This window comes from Platalea leucorodia, assembly GCF_965183815.1.
Source record: "Platalea leucorodia genome assembly, chromosome: 4".
Taxonomy (NCBI): domain Eukaryota; kingdom Metazoa; phylum Chordata; class Aves; order Pelecaniformes; family Threskiornithidae; genus Platalea; species Platalea leucorodia.
The window spans coordinates 23,267,039-23,284,750 of NC_138826.1; the positions used below are offsets into that span (position 1 = coordinate 23,267,039).

At 39.8% G+C, this 17,712-nt stretch overlaps 1 protein-coding gene across 2 annotated transcripts in view; it reads left to right on the top strand.

The window, feature by feature from the left end:
* Window positions 1-295: 295 nt before the first annotated feature.
* The window catches only part of TM9SF3 (transmembrane 9 superfamily member 3), a gene marked incomplete at its 5' end in the record, with an annotated part of 52,677 nt that continues 35,260 nt past the window's right edge, over window positions 296-17,712 (top strand). For both annotated transcript variants that reach the window (XR_014228059.1, XM_082310727.1), the window contains 2 exons: window positions 296-508; window positions 10,148-10,343. Coding sequence is in view for 1 of the 2 variants with exons in the window: in XM_082310727.1 (XP_082166853.1) it covers window positions 296-508; window positions 10,148-10,343 (409 nt within the window). The remainder of the gene's footprint in view (window positions 509-10,147; window positions 10,344-17,712) is intronic.

The following is a 17,712-nucleotide window of genomic DNA, read 5'->3' on the forward strand; positions in this document are numbered from 1 at the left end:
GCTAGATTATTTCCTTGACCAAAATGATTTTATCAATTAAAAAGTAGCTGAGCCTCAAGGCGCCCGTGCCGAAGGCCGTCGGGTCTTCAACGCCCGCGCTGCGCGGGCAGGGCGGGTCCCGGCTGCCCTCCCGTTGCTTCCGCAGCCCCCGCTCCGCCCGCAGGCACCGGCCCGCCGCCCTCCGCGGGGGCAGCGCCGGGGGCGAGGCCGGGCCCCTCCCGCCCCGCGCGGCGGCCCGGCGCTCGGCTTGGCCCTGCCGGCCGCCGTAGGCGCCGCGCTTCCGGCGTGCGGCCGGATGACGTGGCCGGGCGGAGCGGAAGTGGCGTCGCAGGTCGGCGTTGGCGGCGGGGCGCGGGCCGGCTCCGCGGCGGGGCCTGCTGCGTGCGCGGGGACGCCGAGGCCCGAGATGGCGGCGCCCGGGCTGCAGCTCTGCGCGGCCGCCGCGCTGCTCCTCCTCCTCCTCCTCTGCCTGCCGCTGCGCGCCCGCGCCGACGAGCACGAGCACACGGTGAGGCGGGGCCCGGCCTCCCCTGGGGGCGCCGCGGCGCTCGGGCCGCAGCCCCGGCCTCCCTCCCTCCCTCCCCGCCCGCCGCCCAGGGTCGGCGGCGCCCGCAGCGGCCCGGAGAGCGCGGCCCGGCGGGCGGGGCGGGGCGGGGAGCGACGGGCCGCGGCCTGGGGGGAGCGGGCGCGGCGGGTGGCGGCGGCGGCCCTCGCAGCAAGCGGGTGGCTGCCGCCCCGTGGGGCTTCCTTCTTGGCTTCGTCGCCGCTCGGGTTATTTCGAGCCGAGTTTATGGGGGATCGGGTCCTGTTCTGTGTAATTCGGTGCGAACGGGGCCCCGGGGTGCTCGGGAAAGGGCTACCGGAGTCTTCTGATCCGGTTTGGACATCCCTGCGCTAGCCGCTGGCGTGGCAGGCGTGCGGCCGGGGGCCGTGGCGCTGGGCTGACTGCCGCCGGTCCCACCTGTTCCTGGAGCAGATAAACGCCTCGGCAGGTACGCCTGCTTTGTTTAGAGAGGGCTGCCGTGCTGTTTGACTTGCACTCTGCGGGAGCAGTCCTTTCTTCCGGGAGGATGTTTGCTTCAGGACAACAGTACAAGCCGAGCGCGGTTCGGCAGTGACAGCCCTGTGGGCGCACGCTGCGGAGGGACAGCTCGCTTCTGGGAGAGGGAGCTGTATGGCGGGGCGAGGCTGAGCAGTAAGGGCGGGACGGGGGCTCTCAGACTTGGAGCACTGACGTGGACCCCTAAGGAGAAAGGGTGCCTAAAGTACTGCTGGCTTGAGCGCTCACCCGTTGGTATGAGGATAGTTTTTTCTAAAGTGCTTGCGATATCACCCAAAAAGAATCTCTAGGAAGTAAGTACCACTGCTTCATCAGTTTCTGATTTCGCATCGGAGTGTTGTTTCCCATGGCTTTAGGCGTGGGAGGGTGGAAGTCTGAGCTGAGATGTGATTTTGGAATGAGACTTTGCTGAAAACCATCCCTGTTTCCTCTAAAGTGGAGTGGGTTAGAGTGTGGCTGTAATTAAACATGCTGGCTGTCTGTCAGAACTTTTGTGCTCTTGAGTAGCCTGGCTGGTGAACACTTGCTCAGTGTCTTAACGTAGCTTTCTGTCGGTGTGGTATGATAAGCTTAATAGGTGTTTTTAATAAAACAAATAACGTTGATAGTTTTTGTATAAGCAATAGTTAATTAGTTGCCTAATTCCATGCATTTATGAGACTTGAAAACTGTTTAGGATTGTCTTTATTTTTTAAAAGCTAATGGGATTTATCAGTGCTGCAGTTAATGACAGAAAAGTCAAGCTAATATTGAGTACATTCAAGGAGCAGATATTCTTTGAACTAGCTTAGGTCCCAGTTTTGTTGCTGATCCTGTGTTTTAGGGTTGGGTTTCTGCTGAGGTGAGATGGTTTTCAGCATAGCACTGTGTTTATTTTAAATGATGTTTGACTTGAGGGATTCCTAATTATTCATTTAATATTGGTAGTCTTCTGGGGGAAAAAAGTGTTTCAAAAAGCTGTCATTGAATTTATTGATTTTTGAGCTCTCCCTTCAAAAGTGAATTCTTCTGATGGTTTTTAGGTCTTCTGAATGATTACCTAAACAATTACTAATGGAAATCACAAATTCCTTTTGAAGTCTTGTAATTTTTTCATCTATATTACTCAACTCTTCAAGATTATAACTCTGTCTCTTGGTTTAGTATTCTAGTTCACGTGATGTCCAGTTTAGTAATGTCACATGATAGGTTAGGAATAGTTGATGTGGGATGACAGGTACCTTTTTTTGGAAGGCTGTCTCCTTGCTTAGATATTTTGATACTTTAATATTGTACAGGAGATTGGAGTGGAAGCATTATTAGCAGGAATGAAACATGAACAGGGTTTTGTAGTAGGACACTGATTTTGAGATTAAGAACCTGATGGAAATGTTCCCTAAATACTGCATTTTAATGAATTTCACTTTTGAATATGATTGCAGTTGGAAGATTAATCTTTCTACAGCCAAAGTGCTTTATTACATTTTGGAGGCTTTGGTTGCTGTTGGGGAAGTGGAGGAGAAATAGTAGTATACTGATTCAGGACTTAGTGAAAATTTACATTTTGAAGTTACCAACTTTAAGACTTGAGTCCCATTGGTAGGAATACACACCATTATGTGCTGCCATTTACTTATTAATGCTTTAGTGTCCGACTTCTTGCGCCCAAGCACTTGGTCATATCTGTGTGAGGGTATGTCATTACACCTCGCCACAATTTGCTTTTAACTGCTGATGTGCAGGGCCTTGTCTGTATTGAGCCTGCTGTACATTTAGAAGTACTGACTTAAGTATTTAATGCTCTGTGTTGGCAGGTTAATTTTTTAATTCCTTTACTGCTGCTACAACATACAATAGTATACAATATTTATAAAAGAATACACATGTGTGCTATAATATGTATTTTTGTATTAATATAAATTGGCTGTTCATGTTTTATATGTGTCCTTTATTTTATAACTGTAGGACTGCATAAGCAAATATTATAAAAGGTAATTGTGAGAGGACTCCGCATGAAGCTCTAGGACTGAGTATTAGTGTTTCTGGAGATACTAGGTATGGATAGCTTCATTGGATCAACAGCTAAATCCTTTATCTTAAATTAGTCTTTAAAAATGGTCTCTGCATTTCTTTAGGGGAAGAATAGTATAAATATAATTACAAGTAAAGACTTGGGTATTTAAAATCAATAGTAAGTGAAGGGAAATTGGGATTTGACACAGCATTTAGAATCTTCATTATCAAAAGACAGTGCAGCAGTGTAACTTCAGACCACAACAGAACGATTTATCAGAAACTAACTGAAAATTTGTCTGCTGATTCTTTAACTTATTTCCATGCTTCAGAGTGTGTCTTGTACCTGCTTTTTGCTTGTATTCTGATAATTGCACCATTTTTTGACAGTTGGCCTTTTACTTGTGGAGGTGACAGTATAGATGAGATATTGGTGGCCTCATCATAATATATGCTGATCCTGCAGAAGCAGGGTTGGTGGGCTCCTGCCTGGCCTTTGCTTTCACGTCTTCTGTTGCTAGACTTGTTGGAGTTGATGATAAAATAGACAAACTGTAAAAATATTCTGAAATACCCTGGGTTTTTTTGTTGCGGGGAAATGGACTAGGGAGTAGGTAGCATTTTAATTATAATGTTGCTTCGATTTAATTGTCGGTGCTCCGTAAGCATGGAAATACATGACAAACATTGAAAAAATAAACAAAACCCAGCCTGTACTGCATAGCAAAATTCCTAATTTATAGTGATTGAGAAAAGCATTTTTGTTTGACTTTTAACCTGATGAAGCATGCTAAAGCCCGGAGACTGTAAAGCTTGTTTAAAATTAATACATAAAATTATGGAATTTGTATAGTATCTGTAAATTGTCATTTAGAGAAACACGGTAGAAAACACTTCCGTGCATGTAAAATACCTCTTTGCATACAAAGTTGTGTGCAGAGGAGTAGCCTGATTCCTTTTTGAAGTTCTCGTGGTTCCATTTTGAAGAGGTGAAATAAACGTCACAGAAGCAGGACGTGGTGTACCTGAGCAACCTTGTACATCTAGGAAGTATAACAGTAAAAGGACTGCTTGTGCAATAGTTCAGACTGTGCTGCCGGTGCAGTTGTAGCCACGTTTTGGTGAGGCCTAAAATTCAGAGAGAAATGAAGAGATGTTAACAGAAATAACCTGCTCTATCCGAAGGAGAGCGTGAGGCTGAAATCCAGAGTTTAATAGACTATGGATGTGAGCTGCAAAAATTGCGCATTGTCACAGTGCTTGTTAGATAGAATATCTGCAAGATACTGGGGACTAGAAGCCTGCAATATTACTCGCCAGTTGAGTCTTACTTGCTGCCTATCTTATTTCTTGTCCTGCTTCTGCAGCTTTGCTCTGCCAGTAAGAGATAATCTTGATCCTTTTTTCCCCCTGAAATATGTGCTGGTGTTTAAGGAACTGCATTCTGGAAATCCTTGCTCCAAACTTTTAACTTGAGAAAAGGAGTAACGTTGCATACTTTCTGAAAGAAACAATCTTGATTTGAATATATTTTGCTGAATCATCACATAAGATTTGGTAGTTGTAATCCTCTCTGTGCCTCCATCATTTTTTTGCGAAGTTTTTCATGGTTTACAAATATCAACAACATGCCAGTCTCATATCCTTTTCTACAGCCTTTCATATACTGCCTTAATATGGCCTTAATTGTTTTATAGAATAGTTTGTTTCTGTGGCTACCATGCTAATTTCTACGGTTATGCAAAGAGAACATTAAGTTGCGTTCCACATTACAAGTGCCCTATTGGGTAACAGGAAAGAAAGATGCATATACTGTGCTGAAGATAGTCTCAGTATAGTCTCTGTGCTTGGATAGGTTTTAAACCATACAGATGTATGGAAATTGTCTTCGTGTTAAGCCTCAAAGTGGCACACAGACTCGAGTTTTCAGTAGTTGTATTACCACGGAAAAAGTCCACGCTTGGCCAGGTCAAACTGTGCAAGCTTCGTGCCAGTGTAATGTTCTGCAGGGGACTAGAATGGTAGTGTTGCCTTGTTGCCGGTGTGGATGGGTTTAACGTGATTTTAGCTTACACATGCACAACATCTCTATAGCCCAGTGCTCTGAACAGGCACTGTGACCATATTGTGCTGCTTTGGAACAGATGTCCCCAGCTGTGATGAGGGTTGTAGCTGATACATGGTAGCGCTTGAGGTGCAGATTGCTCCTCCACCACCTGGGTGGCAATTATGGAAAAAAGTTTCTGAAGGTTTACCTCCCATTAATCAGATTTTACCAGCATATGGTAGGTAACTTGCATTGATGCTGAAACTTGTTCAGGCTGCCGCTGTGTTTTCGCACAGTTGAAATAGATCATCATATACTCCATAGAATAACTGAAATTACTGAGCTGATATTAAGCGTAGTGCAGAAAAAGATGCAAAGCCAAGCTTGCTATGCTTACAGAATGAGTACTACATTTTTCATAAATTATACTAAGTAAAAGGTATTTAAAATTGTGGTTTGTAGTCTTCTCTCATATTTGGAAGTAGTGAACTCTCTAAATTCTGGCACCATTGCTAAGTTGCTAAATGGTTGTGCCTGTGAATTTTATTAGGATCTCTGAGCTATATGCAGTATATTGTCCCTTTGTATGAACCAAAACGAGAAGAGCTTGCTGAGGTATGCCAGGGTAGAGATTGCAGCATCTTATTTGTTGACCTTTTCTGCCTTGTCAGTAACTATGTTCGTAATAGGACACTGGTGTCCATCTTTTGGCGTGTGAAAAGCTGCCTTTCCACCATCTAATTCTGTGCAAACAAGTCAGGAAAGGGAAGGAAGAACAAAAAAGAATTTCTGAAATAGCAGTACTTCAGTACAGCAAAATAAGTCCTTCATGTTAGGAAGTCCTTCATGTTTGGCACTTGTTTTCATAAGGGATAAAGATAAAATTGCATTGATGCATAAGTGTAACTCTAGATATTAGATTTATGTCACTCAAATTATCTGGAGTCTACTCTGCAAATCATCAGTTTTACTTCAAATTATCTTACCATTTGACATGTTACTTCATTACTACTTGCCCCTGTTGCAAGCCTCAGTAGTTTAGATACAGCTGTAATAAGAGTATGTTTCTTTTCTAAAAGTCCTATGGCAGTGATGGGTCAAATAGTCACTGAGGACCTTTATCATATGTGGAATGAGAGCAAGAAGTTTTTATTTAGATCTTTTACAATGACAGCTATTCTTGGTGAATTTAACTCGTCACTCATGTGATGTGGATATTCTTGCACATTGTAGCCAACTTCCTCTTTTGTTTGTTCCACACCTGTATTGATAGGAGTTCTTGATACTTTTTTTCATGTTTTCTGGTATCTGGAGGAATCTCAGTGAGTCAGAGTACTTTGATGATTATGTAGCAGAAGATAAGGAACGTATCACACTTACAGTTGGTTATGCAAGTTTTATATTGCTGTATAACAATTTTTGAAAGAGACTGTTGGACTCTTCGCATCCTGTCTTATTCTGTGTTGGTTTTGACTCTGAGTTATTGCTGACTTGCCTGCTAAGGTTAACAGAAGGCAATAGGATTTTGATTTGCTCTGTTGTGTTCAGAAGCTACAGCTGAACAATTGCTCATCAGCCAGTATCAGAACAGTAAAAATAAGAATTCAGGGTTCTTCTTTTTTGTCATTTTTTCTGCTGTGTCTAAGGCTGATCAGTTCCTGATGAAATGAGAATAGTTTCTTGAATATGTTCTTTCTGCCAAGAATGAAAGGTGGTGCTATGGAGCTGAAATTTTCTTCCTGTTTTCTATGGCTGTGCATTCTCCACAGTTTGCAGGAGACTCCACGTACACTGAAAGAGGGTATAAAAGAGCATGACGGTAGTTGAAACTAGTGCAAGACTGACGATGAATGTGTTGACCAAAATCTGACTGGTACTGATACAGCGCACCTGAGTGCTTTGGCTCCCTTGGAACCAGGGCTTTCTTTTGCTCTCTCTCTTGTAGTGTGATGTTTTTGCTGGAAGGTATGTTGTATGTTAGCCTTCTCTGAACCTAGAAATCCTCATACAGAGGTGACAGAAGAGTCCTACAAGATACTCAAGTTCTTTGTCTTGCCTAAATAAGAATTGTTTTCCTGTATGTGTGTTGACACTGTTAGTTGTTATAGATGCTTTGATATTGTGAAGGCAATAATGAAGAAAAAAAAAAAAACAACCACCAACCAAAAAAAAACCCCAAAACCCAAACGACCACAAGCTTTGAACTTTTTGATAGCACTGAATTCTTGCCACCAAATTACCCTACCACTAGGGTAAGATTATAAGGATGAGATATTTTGTGACAGGGAAATGTGTTTAAATGTGAAAGCTCATCTTTATAATTGAGAATGAGCAAAACCCAACAAATGTAGGGAGAAGAAAATCTGAGTTTCTACTAGACATCACCACCACTCTCAAATGCAGGCTGAAGTTGCTTAGGCTGGGTTTCTTACTACAGCCCTCTCAATTTGGGAGGGCACTGGGAGCACCTGATGGATTGCAAATTGCTATAACTAGGGACTTGCTGATTGTGAGTGAGGTGTAGCTTGGGATGGCTGAGGTGCTGTGTTCATTTATGTAGCAGTCCTGAACAGCTTTCTCTTGTGCTGTTCTGGGATGGTTGTGAGAATGGAGGAAGTAATAAATGTAGACTGAATTCTTTGCTTATGTTTGGTTTGGTTCCTCTTCTCTCCAGAGCAGACTGATGGCATCCTGGAGGCAGTGTGGGAGAGCCTTGCAGGCCCTGAAGGAGGTCTAAGCATCATGCGGATAAGAGACAAAGACCAAATTTGTTATTGTAGATGTTGTAATTACAACGTAGTTACATTATTAGATCAGAAAATGTAATAAGATTTTGAATAATATGTTCTTAAGAAGTTGGTTTCTGTCACTTGAACGTGATCTGGTATAGTTCTAAAAATGCAGAGGTCCCAACTCTGTATGCAGCAGGTCAGAAACAAGAAGCTAAGTAAAGCAGTGGTCAATGCTTGCTGTATTCAGGTACTGTCAAATATGAATTCACAGACCTAAGGATGTTGTCATATTCTATTACTGAAAGTTGTACGTAGACATAGCTCGGTTCACATGTGAAGCGGTTGCGTTACAAGGAATAATGCTAAACTGGGCTCTTGACAAGTTAAGACCATTTTGAGAAAGGGCTGAAAATATGTTCTGCAGCTGTTAGAGGAAGAAACAGAAGACGTGCTAGGCATAACAGACTAGAAAGAGACATGGAGCAACTTGTCCTTTGCTACATTGGCGAGAGCTAGAGGCAGTATCATAGTGCAGATTCTCCACCCTCTGCTTCTGCTGCCGAGGGGGCTGGAACTGTGATTTTTCTTTCTTTCTTCCTTCTTTCCCAACTTACTTTGAAGTTGGACAACTGTGCTGCCCTGGTATAACCTTCCTGGTTGCTGGCAGAGAGGAGGAATGTCTACCTTCTCTTGCTGTGTTGTTTGCTCTTTCTTTGCTCTGTCGTTGACATTCTTTACCTGTCAGAATTGTACTGAAGTATGTGCTCTGCAAATGGGCAGGTTTGTGAAATTGATAAGTGTTTGGTCTCTGCTGCAGCTCAGAATGAAATTAGTAAGATATTTAAAGTTTCTTGTTGGAGATCACTTGCATAAGAGTCTGGAATGACCCTCGTGCATCTTTGTAAACAAAAAAGGTGAGGCTTGTAATTGAGATGACATGTTAGTACAAAGGGATTAAATTGTTTTTCAGAGCATGTTTGTTTAAATCCTCGAATTTAACTTTTAAACACCTCATCTGAAGAATTCATTGCGTTCCACGTGTAGCTAATTATTTCTGAGTTAACCTGTCAGTATGACTGGTTATTCAGAATAAATGGAGCTGAAGAACCTTTGTTCATTTGTTAAAAAGGGAGATGCAGAACTGTATTCAGTATTTCAGCTGTGCTCTATGAAATAGTTACAGCTAATGAACACTTGACTTTTTTTTCCTCTCCAATGTGTTCTGTGTTTGCATATTGGTCTTAAAATAGTACTGTATTCTTCTGTACTTTAAAAAAAATCAGAATCTATATGGTGATTGTGCTTGCAGGTGTGTACAATTACAAGTGGGGTTTTTTCCTGCCTTAAAAGTTAGGTCACTGTCCCTCCTAATCTGTTGAAATTGTAGTAGGTGAAGGAGTTGTGTTCGGTGAGAGGCTTTGTAGTAACCAGCAAACCTGATACCTCATCCAGATGCATTCAGATATAATGCAAGTAATAATTTCAAATCACTTAATTCTCCTGAATTTATGCAGTATCTGAATACTGATAGATGAATGGCTTTAAGGACTTTTTTGTTGTTGAAAAGTTACAAGGGCTTGAAAAAAATTACTGGCTCCTAGCCAAGGAATAAGCTTTACTGGCTTACAGTAGCTGTGGAAAGTGAAGGGTGGATGTTCCCACAAAGAATTTCATGGCAGCCACCAGACTCCTTGCTATTCTGTTTTTTTCACTGTGAGAATGTTGGAAATACATCAAAATACAGTTCTTTTGTCTGACTTAATTTTGTCTCTTGGCTACTGTAAGTGTGCCACAGTTTAATTTTAGTGCTTTCTGTGAGGCGTTGAGCTCTTCTGGGAATTTTGAATATAATTTATACCATTACAAAAACGAAAAAGAGTTGCATTTTAGGAAAATACAGTATATCTGTCACCATGGGTAGATTGTCTGATTTATTTGCTGAGATCTTGTTTAACAAGATGTTCGTCTGATATTTCCTTTCTTATTTTTGAGACTTCGGCTTTTCTCCACTTCTGCTCTCTGCATCTTCTGCTTCTCTATTAAATTTGTGTGAATCCCCCTCTTCTGCTACTTCAGTGACAGGCTCTAAGAAACTGTATGATCAACTAAGCCTTTTTTTTTTTGTGGGAAAGCAGGCTGGAAATCTTATCCTAGAATCCCTGCCACCCAAAAGACAAAAATACTTGACTGTCTTTAAATGTAACTGTTGCCTGTGATTGAATAATCCTGCCTTGCTAGTTAATATGAATGAGAGTGTTTCTTGAATATTTTTATTCTGCTGGGCTTCTCATCTAACTCAATAACTTTATCTTTCAGTACCAAGATAAAGAGGAAGTTGTTTTATGGATGAATACAGTAGGACCCTACCACAATCGCCAAGAAACATACAAATACTTCTCTCTTCCTTTCTGCGTGGGATCAAAAAAAAGCATCGGCCATTACCATGAAACCCTAGGAGAAGCACTTCAAGGAGTTGAATTGGAATTTAGTGGTCTTGACATCAAATTTAAAGGTAAGCAATTGAAAGTGCATGTAGTCACTTAAAAAAAACCACAAACCCTTAAAACTTGGGTTTTTTTAATTCAAAGAACTGAAAGTTTGCTGCTGCTAGCAACAGAGTGTATTTCATATTGTTGCTTGAAACACCCTACAAGGTTGTCTACTACTGTCGGCTTTTCAGTTTACAGTAAAGTTTTCATCTGTGTGCCGTTTAAGGAAGATGCTTGCAGGAGATACGTGCTTCTGAAGTAACTGATTACATTTTATAAAGTAAAACTTAAGCTTTCTGTGTATGAATGATTAAAAGTATATTTACTGGAATTAATATTCTGGAATTGTCAATTCAGAAGATATAATTTTTTCCTGTGATGTTGAATACTTGCAGACTCTCTGCAGTTGGACAGGAGTAGCAAGGGCTCAACATCTCAGAGTTCTACCTTAACACAAAGTTAATTATTGTATCCTTCTGGTTACTGTCTAGTTTAAAATACCTTTGACAAATACCTTTATATTATTGGCTCTAACTCATCATATGCCAGTCAGGATAGAGCTGGTCTGGTTTTTTTTCTGTTGTTTCCTGCCCTCTCCCTCTTTCCATACTATTCCAGAGATGACATTTAACTTCTTTTGCAAATATGTTTCTTGGTGTTAGGGGCTGAGTTTTCTATTGCATAATTTCTCTCTGTGTGTTCTTTGGTACCCAGAGTCCTTTCAGGTTGTCTGTATTGAATTTTAACACTTATATATTTAAACCAATTTGAGTTTCTGTGTATATGTATTTTTTTCCCTTGAGGGCTACACTTCATTGCATCACCAGTGCTTAACTGGATGGAGAACTTAAGCATAGTATCTCTTGTCTGAGCATTTGCAATCAGATGGGACTTAAGTTTCTGTAAGTCACAAAAGTTTTATCTGAAACTGGACATCTGCAAAATAAGAGGCTTGATTATGTTTTTGTTATAAGTAGGACAAGTGGAATAAAAGTTTGTTAAAACCATAAATTCTTCATAAATTTTTAAGTTGCATAAGGGATAGCATCTCTGCATTAAAGGAATTTGGAGTTGAATCTTTCCTTTAAGAAGGGAACTGTACCTGCACAAACACTGGAAAACAGTCCTATTACTCATTTGCAAGACTTGCAAATTTTGAAAATTTTATTCAATATGGGGGAAATAGTTTTCCTGTCAAACCTCCATAGCATATGCTCAGGAACACAAAATGGAAAGGACAGAGAAGGCAACTGGCAGCAATTCAATATAGCTGTGAAGTTTAAGTAAAACTTCTATCATCAGAATATGATAAATATTTATTTTTATAGACCGTTATACATGTAATTTTTACTTTAATTTTTCCTCAAATAACATGAGATCGATGAAACTTTCAGTTTATCTTTTGTCTCCTCTCGTGAGCACTTCATAGTCTGTAGTCAGGTGTAGGTTAGCTTTCCACAGTATTTTCTGCCATTTCTGAGGGAAAATCTGCAGAAGCAGAGCATTGGACAAATCCATTCTTCTGTGAATACACTCTCAAATACTTCTGTAAAATACTTTAATAATGGAGAAATTAATGAGTTTCAGTTTTGGTAATTCTTTAACACTTAGAAAAAAGGTACTTAACATATGTTTTCCTAAACAAAAATAAGTACAACATGGGTAACATTGAACCTCCAGCTCCTCAATACATAGAAACTGGTACCATTCCCATTTGGTTGAGAGAAGTCTTAGAATTCAAAACTACAGGGAGCCACAGTCATCCCAGACTAACACAAATTCAGAATGGTGGAAAAGTGCTGTGGGTTTTGTACCTTGTGATTGTTTTCGTTTTGATTATGTCCCTGCCAGATTAGTTTATCTGTTCTCTTCCATAGTTCTTCAGAACAGGTAAACCTGTTTTCCTTAAGTCTTGTTTTGCTTTCAGGTTAGGAGTTCTAAATTCTGATTCACAACTACTTGCGCTGATGTTTTGACATGGAAAGCTTTGGATTTTCTCTAGTATTATTTATTGCAATTTCTTCAGGGTTTTAAGGTCTGATCTTCCGCTCATACTATTTTTTCAGGTGTCTTTTCACACATCTAATTGCTTTACCAGTGCATACTAGGTATATAGTTGCTATATTGGGGTATATTCTTCCAGACAGACTGGGCCTGATATTGTTCAAAAGAAGCTTTGAGTGGATATGGAAGAGTAGAGATTTCAAAAAGAATCAGGTGGTTATGGCTTGTAAGTATAAGTGATTGATGTGATAGTACGTTTCCCAGCAGGTGGGGAACTCCTCTCCATCCATGTCCTTTGTTGCTTTTAAAAAAACTATTAGTATTAACACACTGGCGCTCTGTGTAGGTTGCTAATCTGTATTGGACCTGCAGTGAATTTAATTCCGAACCAAAGTGGCTGCAGGTCAGATGTTTTCTATAAAGCAGATGGTGCATGGTGGCTGGTTGATGACTAAGTATGTGTACGTGATCTGGGAAGCTGTCCATGTGCACTTCTAGTTTTTTCCACTTACAATCTGTGTTCTCTGGATAAAAGATGAAGACAATAATCTCCTTGCTGTTAGCTGGCGTCCAGCAGCTTCTGTATCAGGAGGTGCTTTCGTATTTGTAGCAGTGGATCCATGAAGTGAAATCTGAATGGGAGTCAACTCTATTTTACTATATTTAATCTGCTATTAAAAGTATTAAAATAGCCTATTTTCCAAATTTCAGAGTAGCAAGTATAAATTAATTGTAGCAATAGTTATTAGTACTTATTTAATATAAAATCATGCAAAATTTGTTGGAATTCAAATCCTCTTGATATACAGGTTTTTAAAGTAAAAACCCAGAACAGAGGATTGCTATCTGAGATTCATTTTCACAGGCTTAAAAGCTGTCATAAACCCAGTTCAATTTATATCCAATGCATGTAGGAAAATTTATATTTCATAGACTGGTATAAAGAATTCTTTTCCAATTTGGTTGTTGAAATGTGATGGTAGCTCAGTTTTTTGGTGACTCTTTAGTACTGGGTCTTGTTCTTGGCTGAAGTGGTGTTCACTTTTTTTTTTTTAAATACTTGCAAATGGATTATGTCAGTGAAATGTGAAATTTGAAATTTTTTTTTTGTAACGGATAAATTTTATCTCATTGTTGTGATTGATCCATCCTTCCGCCTCTGCCAGTGGTCCAGAAGTGGCTGCAATGAAATTGAAACACAGTTGTTGGTGATTTGTGGGTTTTTTTTCTTAACAAATAGAAGCTTATGTTTTGGCATCAATAGATTCATATGTTCTTAAGTAAAAGATAAGGCTTCAAGGAGTGTTGAGTATCTAACATGTACAGCTGAAATAATTAAGAGCTGCTCAAGTACCTTTCAATAATCATTTAGATGCTTGAATATGCATCTGAATACCTAACCATAGGGACCTGCTTTTCAAAATGTTGGCGTGACCATCTGAAAGACTTGTATAGATTTTCTTCATGAATATGTGAATCAGATATAAGTTCTGAGTTAGCAGGTAGTCCTGGTTTTCCTCATGTGTGTTTAGAATTATGGCAAGATTAACAATTACAGGTATTTTTCCTCTTTAAATAATTTTGTAAGAGTTTACAAAATTAAATTAGATTTGGATTTTATACTTCCAGGTGTTTATCCTCTGGAGTGAGTAAAGGGAAATTAGAATTGTTCTAATAAATTAGCTTCTGCAATAAAATCAATTCTCTTCTTCTCAACATAGTTGGAGTGGACAGCAGTAGCAGGTAAGTGTGAAACTGCATGTTGTTCATCATGTTCGAAGAATTATTTAGGCTGCAGCTGTCAGTAACTGAAGTACTGTAGACTGTGTGAGTAAAACTGTCCGTCGAAGCAGTGGACCTTGCCTGTATTTTTGAAATAGAATAAGAAAGTTACGTCTCTGCAGAAATGTTTTCTGCTGAGAATGGAGGTTTGCACTTGAATGCTCGTAGTGGTGACTCGTGGGGCAAATCTACAGTGTATTCAAGAATCCATGAAGTAGTGTTTCTTCTTGTATTTAAAAATGTGTCGTGTGAAAGGACACCTGCAACCATACAGGACAGCGGGATTTCCCTTTTTTTACAAATATGGAAAATGTCGTTCTTATATCACAGGTCTCCAATCTGTATAAATATCTTTCTGAAGAAAGTAATGAATTATTAACGTACACTTATAATATGACCTTAGGTTTTCAGTTGAGTTAATTCTCAAGCTAAATCTAGAGTAATAATGCTTTTTAGGTAATATGTCAAGTTCTTTATTCAAGCTTTTGAATTGACATCCTCTACGTTACACCTGAGACTTAGTGAATTATTGAATGTATTGAACATTGGCACCATAACGATTTCAATTAGAAAATTAGTTTTTGACATTGCCCTACAATACCAATTAGAGAAGATGAATTTAAAGGGGGAAATTATTTTTTTACCATACTTGAATTTTGCGCTTATTTAGGAATGTTATTAAATGACCATGCTTCTAAGTGAGAACTGCTTGCCCAAAACTTCCTTCTACAACACCTCTAGAAAATATGACAGCCATTCAGGATGATGTTCAGTGTTGTACTAGGAGATGGTCAGATATAATGAGGTTTTATATGGTTTATATGTTTGATTAAAACCCAGTTGATCTGACTGCTCATAGGAAATTTGAGATCTGGCATAAGCGCACCTGCTTTTGTAATGAGTCTTGCTTTCGTGCTCTTTTAAAATTTGCTTAATGTGCTATTGACATTGCTGAAGCTATATTATATAGCAGATGTTACCTCTTTGACATCCCTGATGTAGACGCAACACAGAACATACCTCTAACTACACACTCCTCTTGGATATACACACAACCATGACTTGGGTAAGAACTATCTAACATACCCAAAACTTCAGGTCTGATAAAGCTGTAACGAAGTAGACTTCAGCTTCCCCAGCCACTGAATACTCTTCTAAGCTACTTTCATTTAATCATTTAACACAGTGGACCTAAGCTTAACCATCTAATCCTGTCCTGTAACTAATCAACAGCTTCACCATTCTCAGTGGCTGGAGAAAGGAGCACTTGTCTTCATTCCTCTTGCCTGCATTCAGTTGTTTTAGGGGGCGGTGAGAACAACTGTACTGTGTAGTATGGCTGAGGGTAAAATCATATACCATATGAAAAGTCACACCTATGTTTTGCAAGAGTTGAATGAGGTTGTTTCTAATGATTCTACTGGGTTTTTGTGTGTGCGCACTGGAGTAACTCGTAAGGTAGTTGATCCAGAGCTGATTGTAGTATCACTGTGATGTCTTTTGGCATTCTGAATACCGGGAGTAAAATCCATAAAAATGGATGAAGACATTTTTTTGGTGGCATGCTGCTACCTGCAGCCTGGTCAGATGTCAGTGCAGTCATTTAATTTCAAATATTTCAAAGTCATCTTTTTTTTTCCTTTTTTTTTTTTTTTTTTTACAGCAGCAAAAGCCACCGTTTACATCCTAGAGTATTAGGTGCAGAATGGCTCATTTCAGTTAGTTTAAAAAAAAAAAAACCAAAAAAAAAGTGGTAAATTCCAGGGGTCTGAAAGCACATAGAGTAACTTGGTATTAGATTACAGTCTAATACCAAATTTGTCTTGGTTAATAACTGCAAACAAAGGCTGCTGTATTCAGGCTGTAAAATAGGAAAGATCTCCAAAAAGAGCACTTGTAGTTCATGTGATTTTTATTTCAGTAGTAGCACTTGCTCCCATCCCCGTGTTGTCCTTCAGTTGTTCTGCTACCGCTGTGTGTGTGAGTGAACCAGTCAGGAGAGAGCCACCTAAAACCAGCCTGGCCCCCATGGCACTTGCCCAGGTCAGGCTTCTGTGCTCTGGCACTAGGTAATGCTTCATTTAACAGCCTCTACCAGTTTTCTCTTTTACCCTTGTTCTAATTTGCATATATGTTCATTTGACCTCTGTGTGTTGAACAATCCTTTGTGAGTTAAAAAATTTGACATTAGAAAGGTATTATCCTTTATTTGAGTATAGTATGAAACTGCTAGAGAGTGACGATAAATTGCCAAGTATTTTGGAAAGAATTAATCCCTACTTAGCAACAAATCCAGAAGACAGGGATTCTGATTTTTTTTTTCCCTTTTAATTAATGTCAAGATGACTCAAAAAATCTGTTAAAGTGAAAAAGTGCCAAGCAGAGGCATTTTTTTGGGGGAACATAGCCCAAAAAGTATAGGATCCAGCTCAGTAGAGGCATAAATGCAAACTGAGGCCTGGATTTGTAAATCTGTGTTTCAGCTGTGGTGCCAACTTTAATGGTTTCCCTCTCCTGAATGTACCAGTATGGGTCCTGAAGATGTAATCCATGGTCTAAAAGTCTTCTTGGGACAGTTGTTGACTTGAATGGTTTTGTTTTTCTCTTTTTTCCCAGCAAAAGGTTTATTGCCTAGGAAGTCAGTCTGAAAAATGTTTTGTTTTTTTTTCAGTGAGAAAATGAAGCTTAGAGTGCTTTCTTTAGGTCTTGTAAGAAACAAAAGCAGAAAATACTAACGTTTTCATAAGAAATAGGAGAAAGAGATGCATCCATTCCAGAATAGCCAGGGGCACTGTTTTCTCCAGGGCTAGAGGAAATCACTGCAACTATGCAGGACTGCTGTTAGCTGGTTTCTTACTGTCTTGCTTCACCAGGCTTTGCTTCAGTTTTGCTTGACCAGACATACGGTGCATATTTTATTTTGACAAATTGTCGTTATCAGAGAAATAATGTTTTGCATTGGAATTATTCTACTTGCTGATGCTTTTTCTGTGCAGGTGATTTGATTTTCTTTTTAAGGCTGATACTGCAGTTAGTGTATAGGAGAAAGTAAGCTGAATTTTGATACAGATTAGAGCTGTACTTGGGGCACAAATTAATTTTATCTACTAGAAATGGGTTCTCAATTCCAGTGATGACAAAAAGAGGAGGGAGGGGGAGCTGGAATTATTTACGTTTGCTTTGTTTCACTATTTGCAGAGTGAAAACATTCACTAAGAAGTGAATGGGGTTTTTGGTCTCTAAATCTGTTGCTGCCTGAATTCTTGTAAATATGAGCCCTTTTGTCTTGTTTCACTTGAAAATATTAAGGAAGGAAATTGGGATGTGAAAGAATGGCTGCTGACTACATTACTTATGAGTTGTAGATGGGGAAAAATAGCTTTCTGGCTTGAAGAGGTGGATTTATTTTATTTCCAAATGCAGCCTTTTGTGCATTCTTTGCGTTATTCCTATTTTTGTTTTCTGTCCTTGTTCTTTACCTTTATCCTGATTGCATTGTTTCTTCCTTTATGGTAGTTTCTTGAAAATTGCTGAGAACTTTAAAAAGTTCTAGTTTTTACAAACAGTATTCCTAGTCAGTGAGCCTGGTTATACTAAAATAGAGAG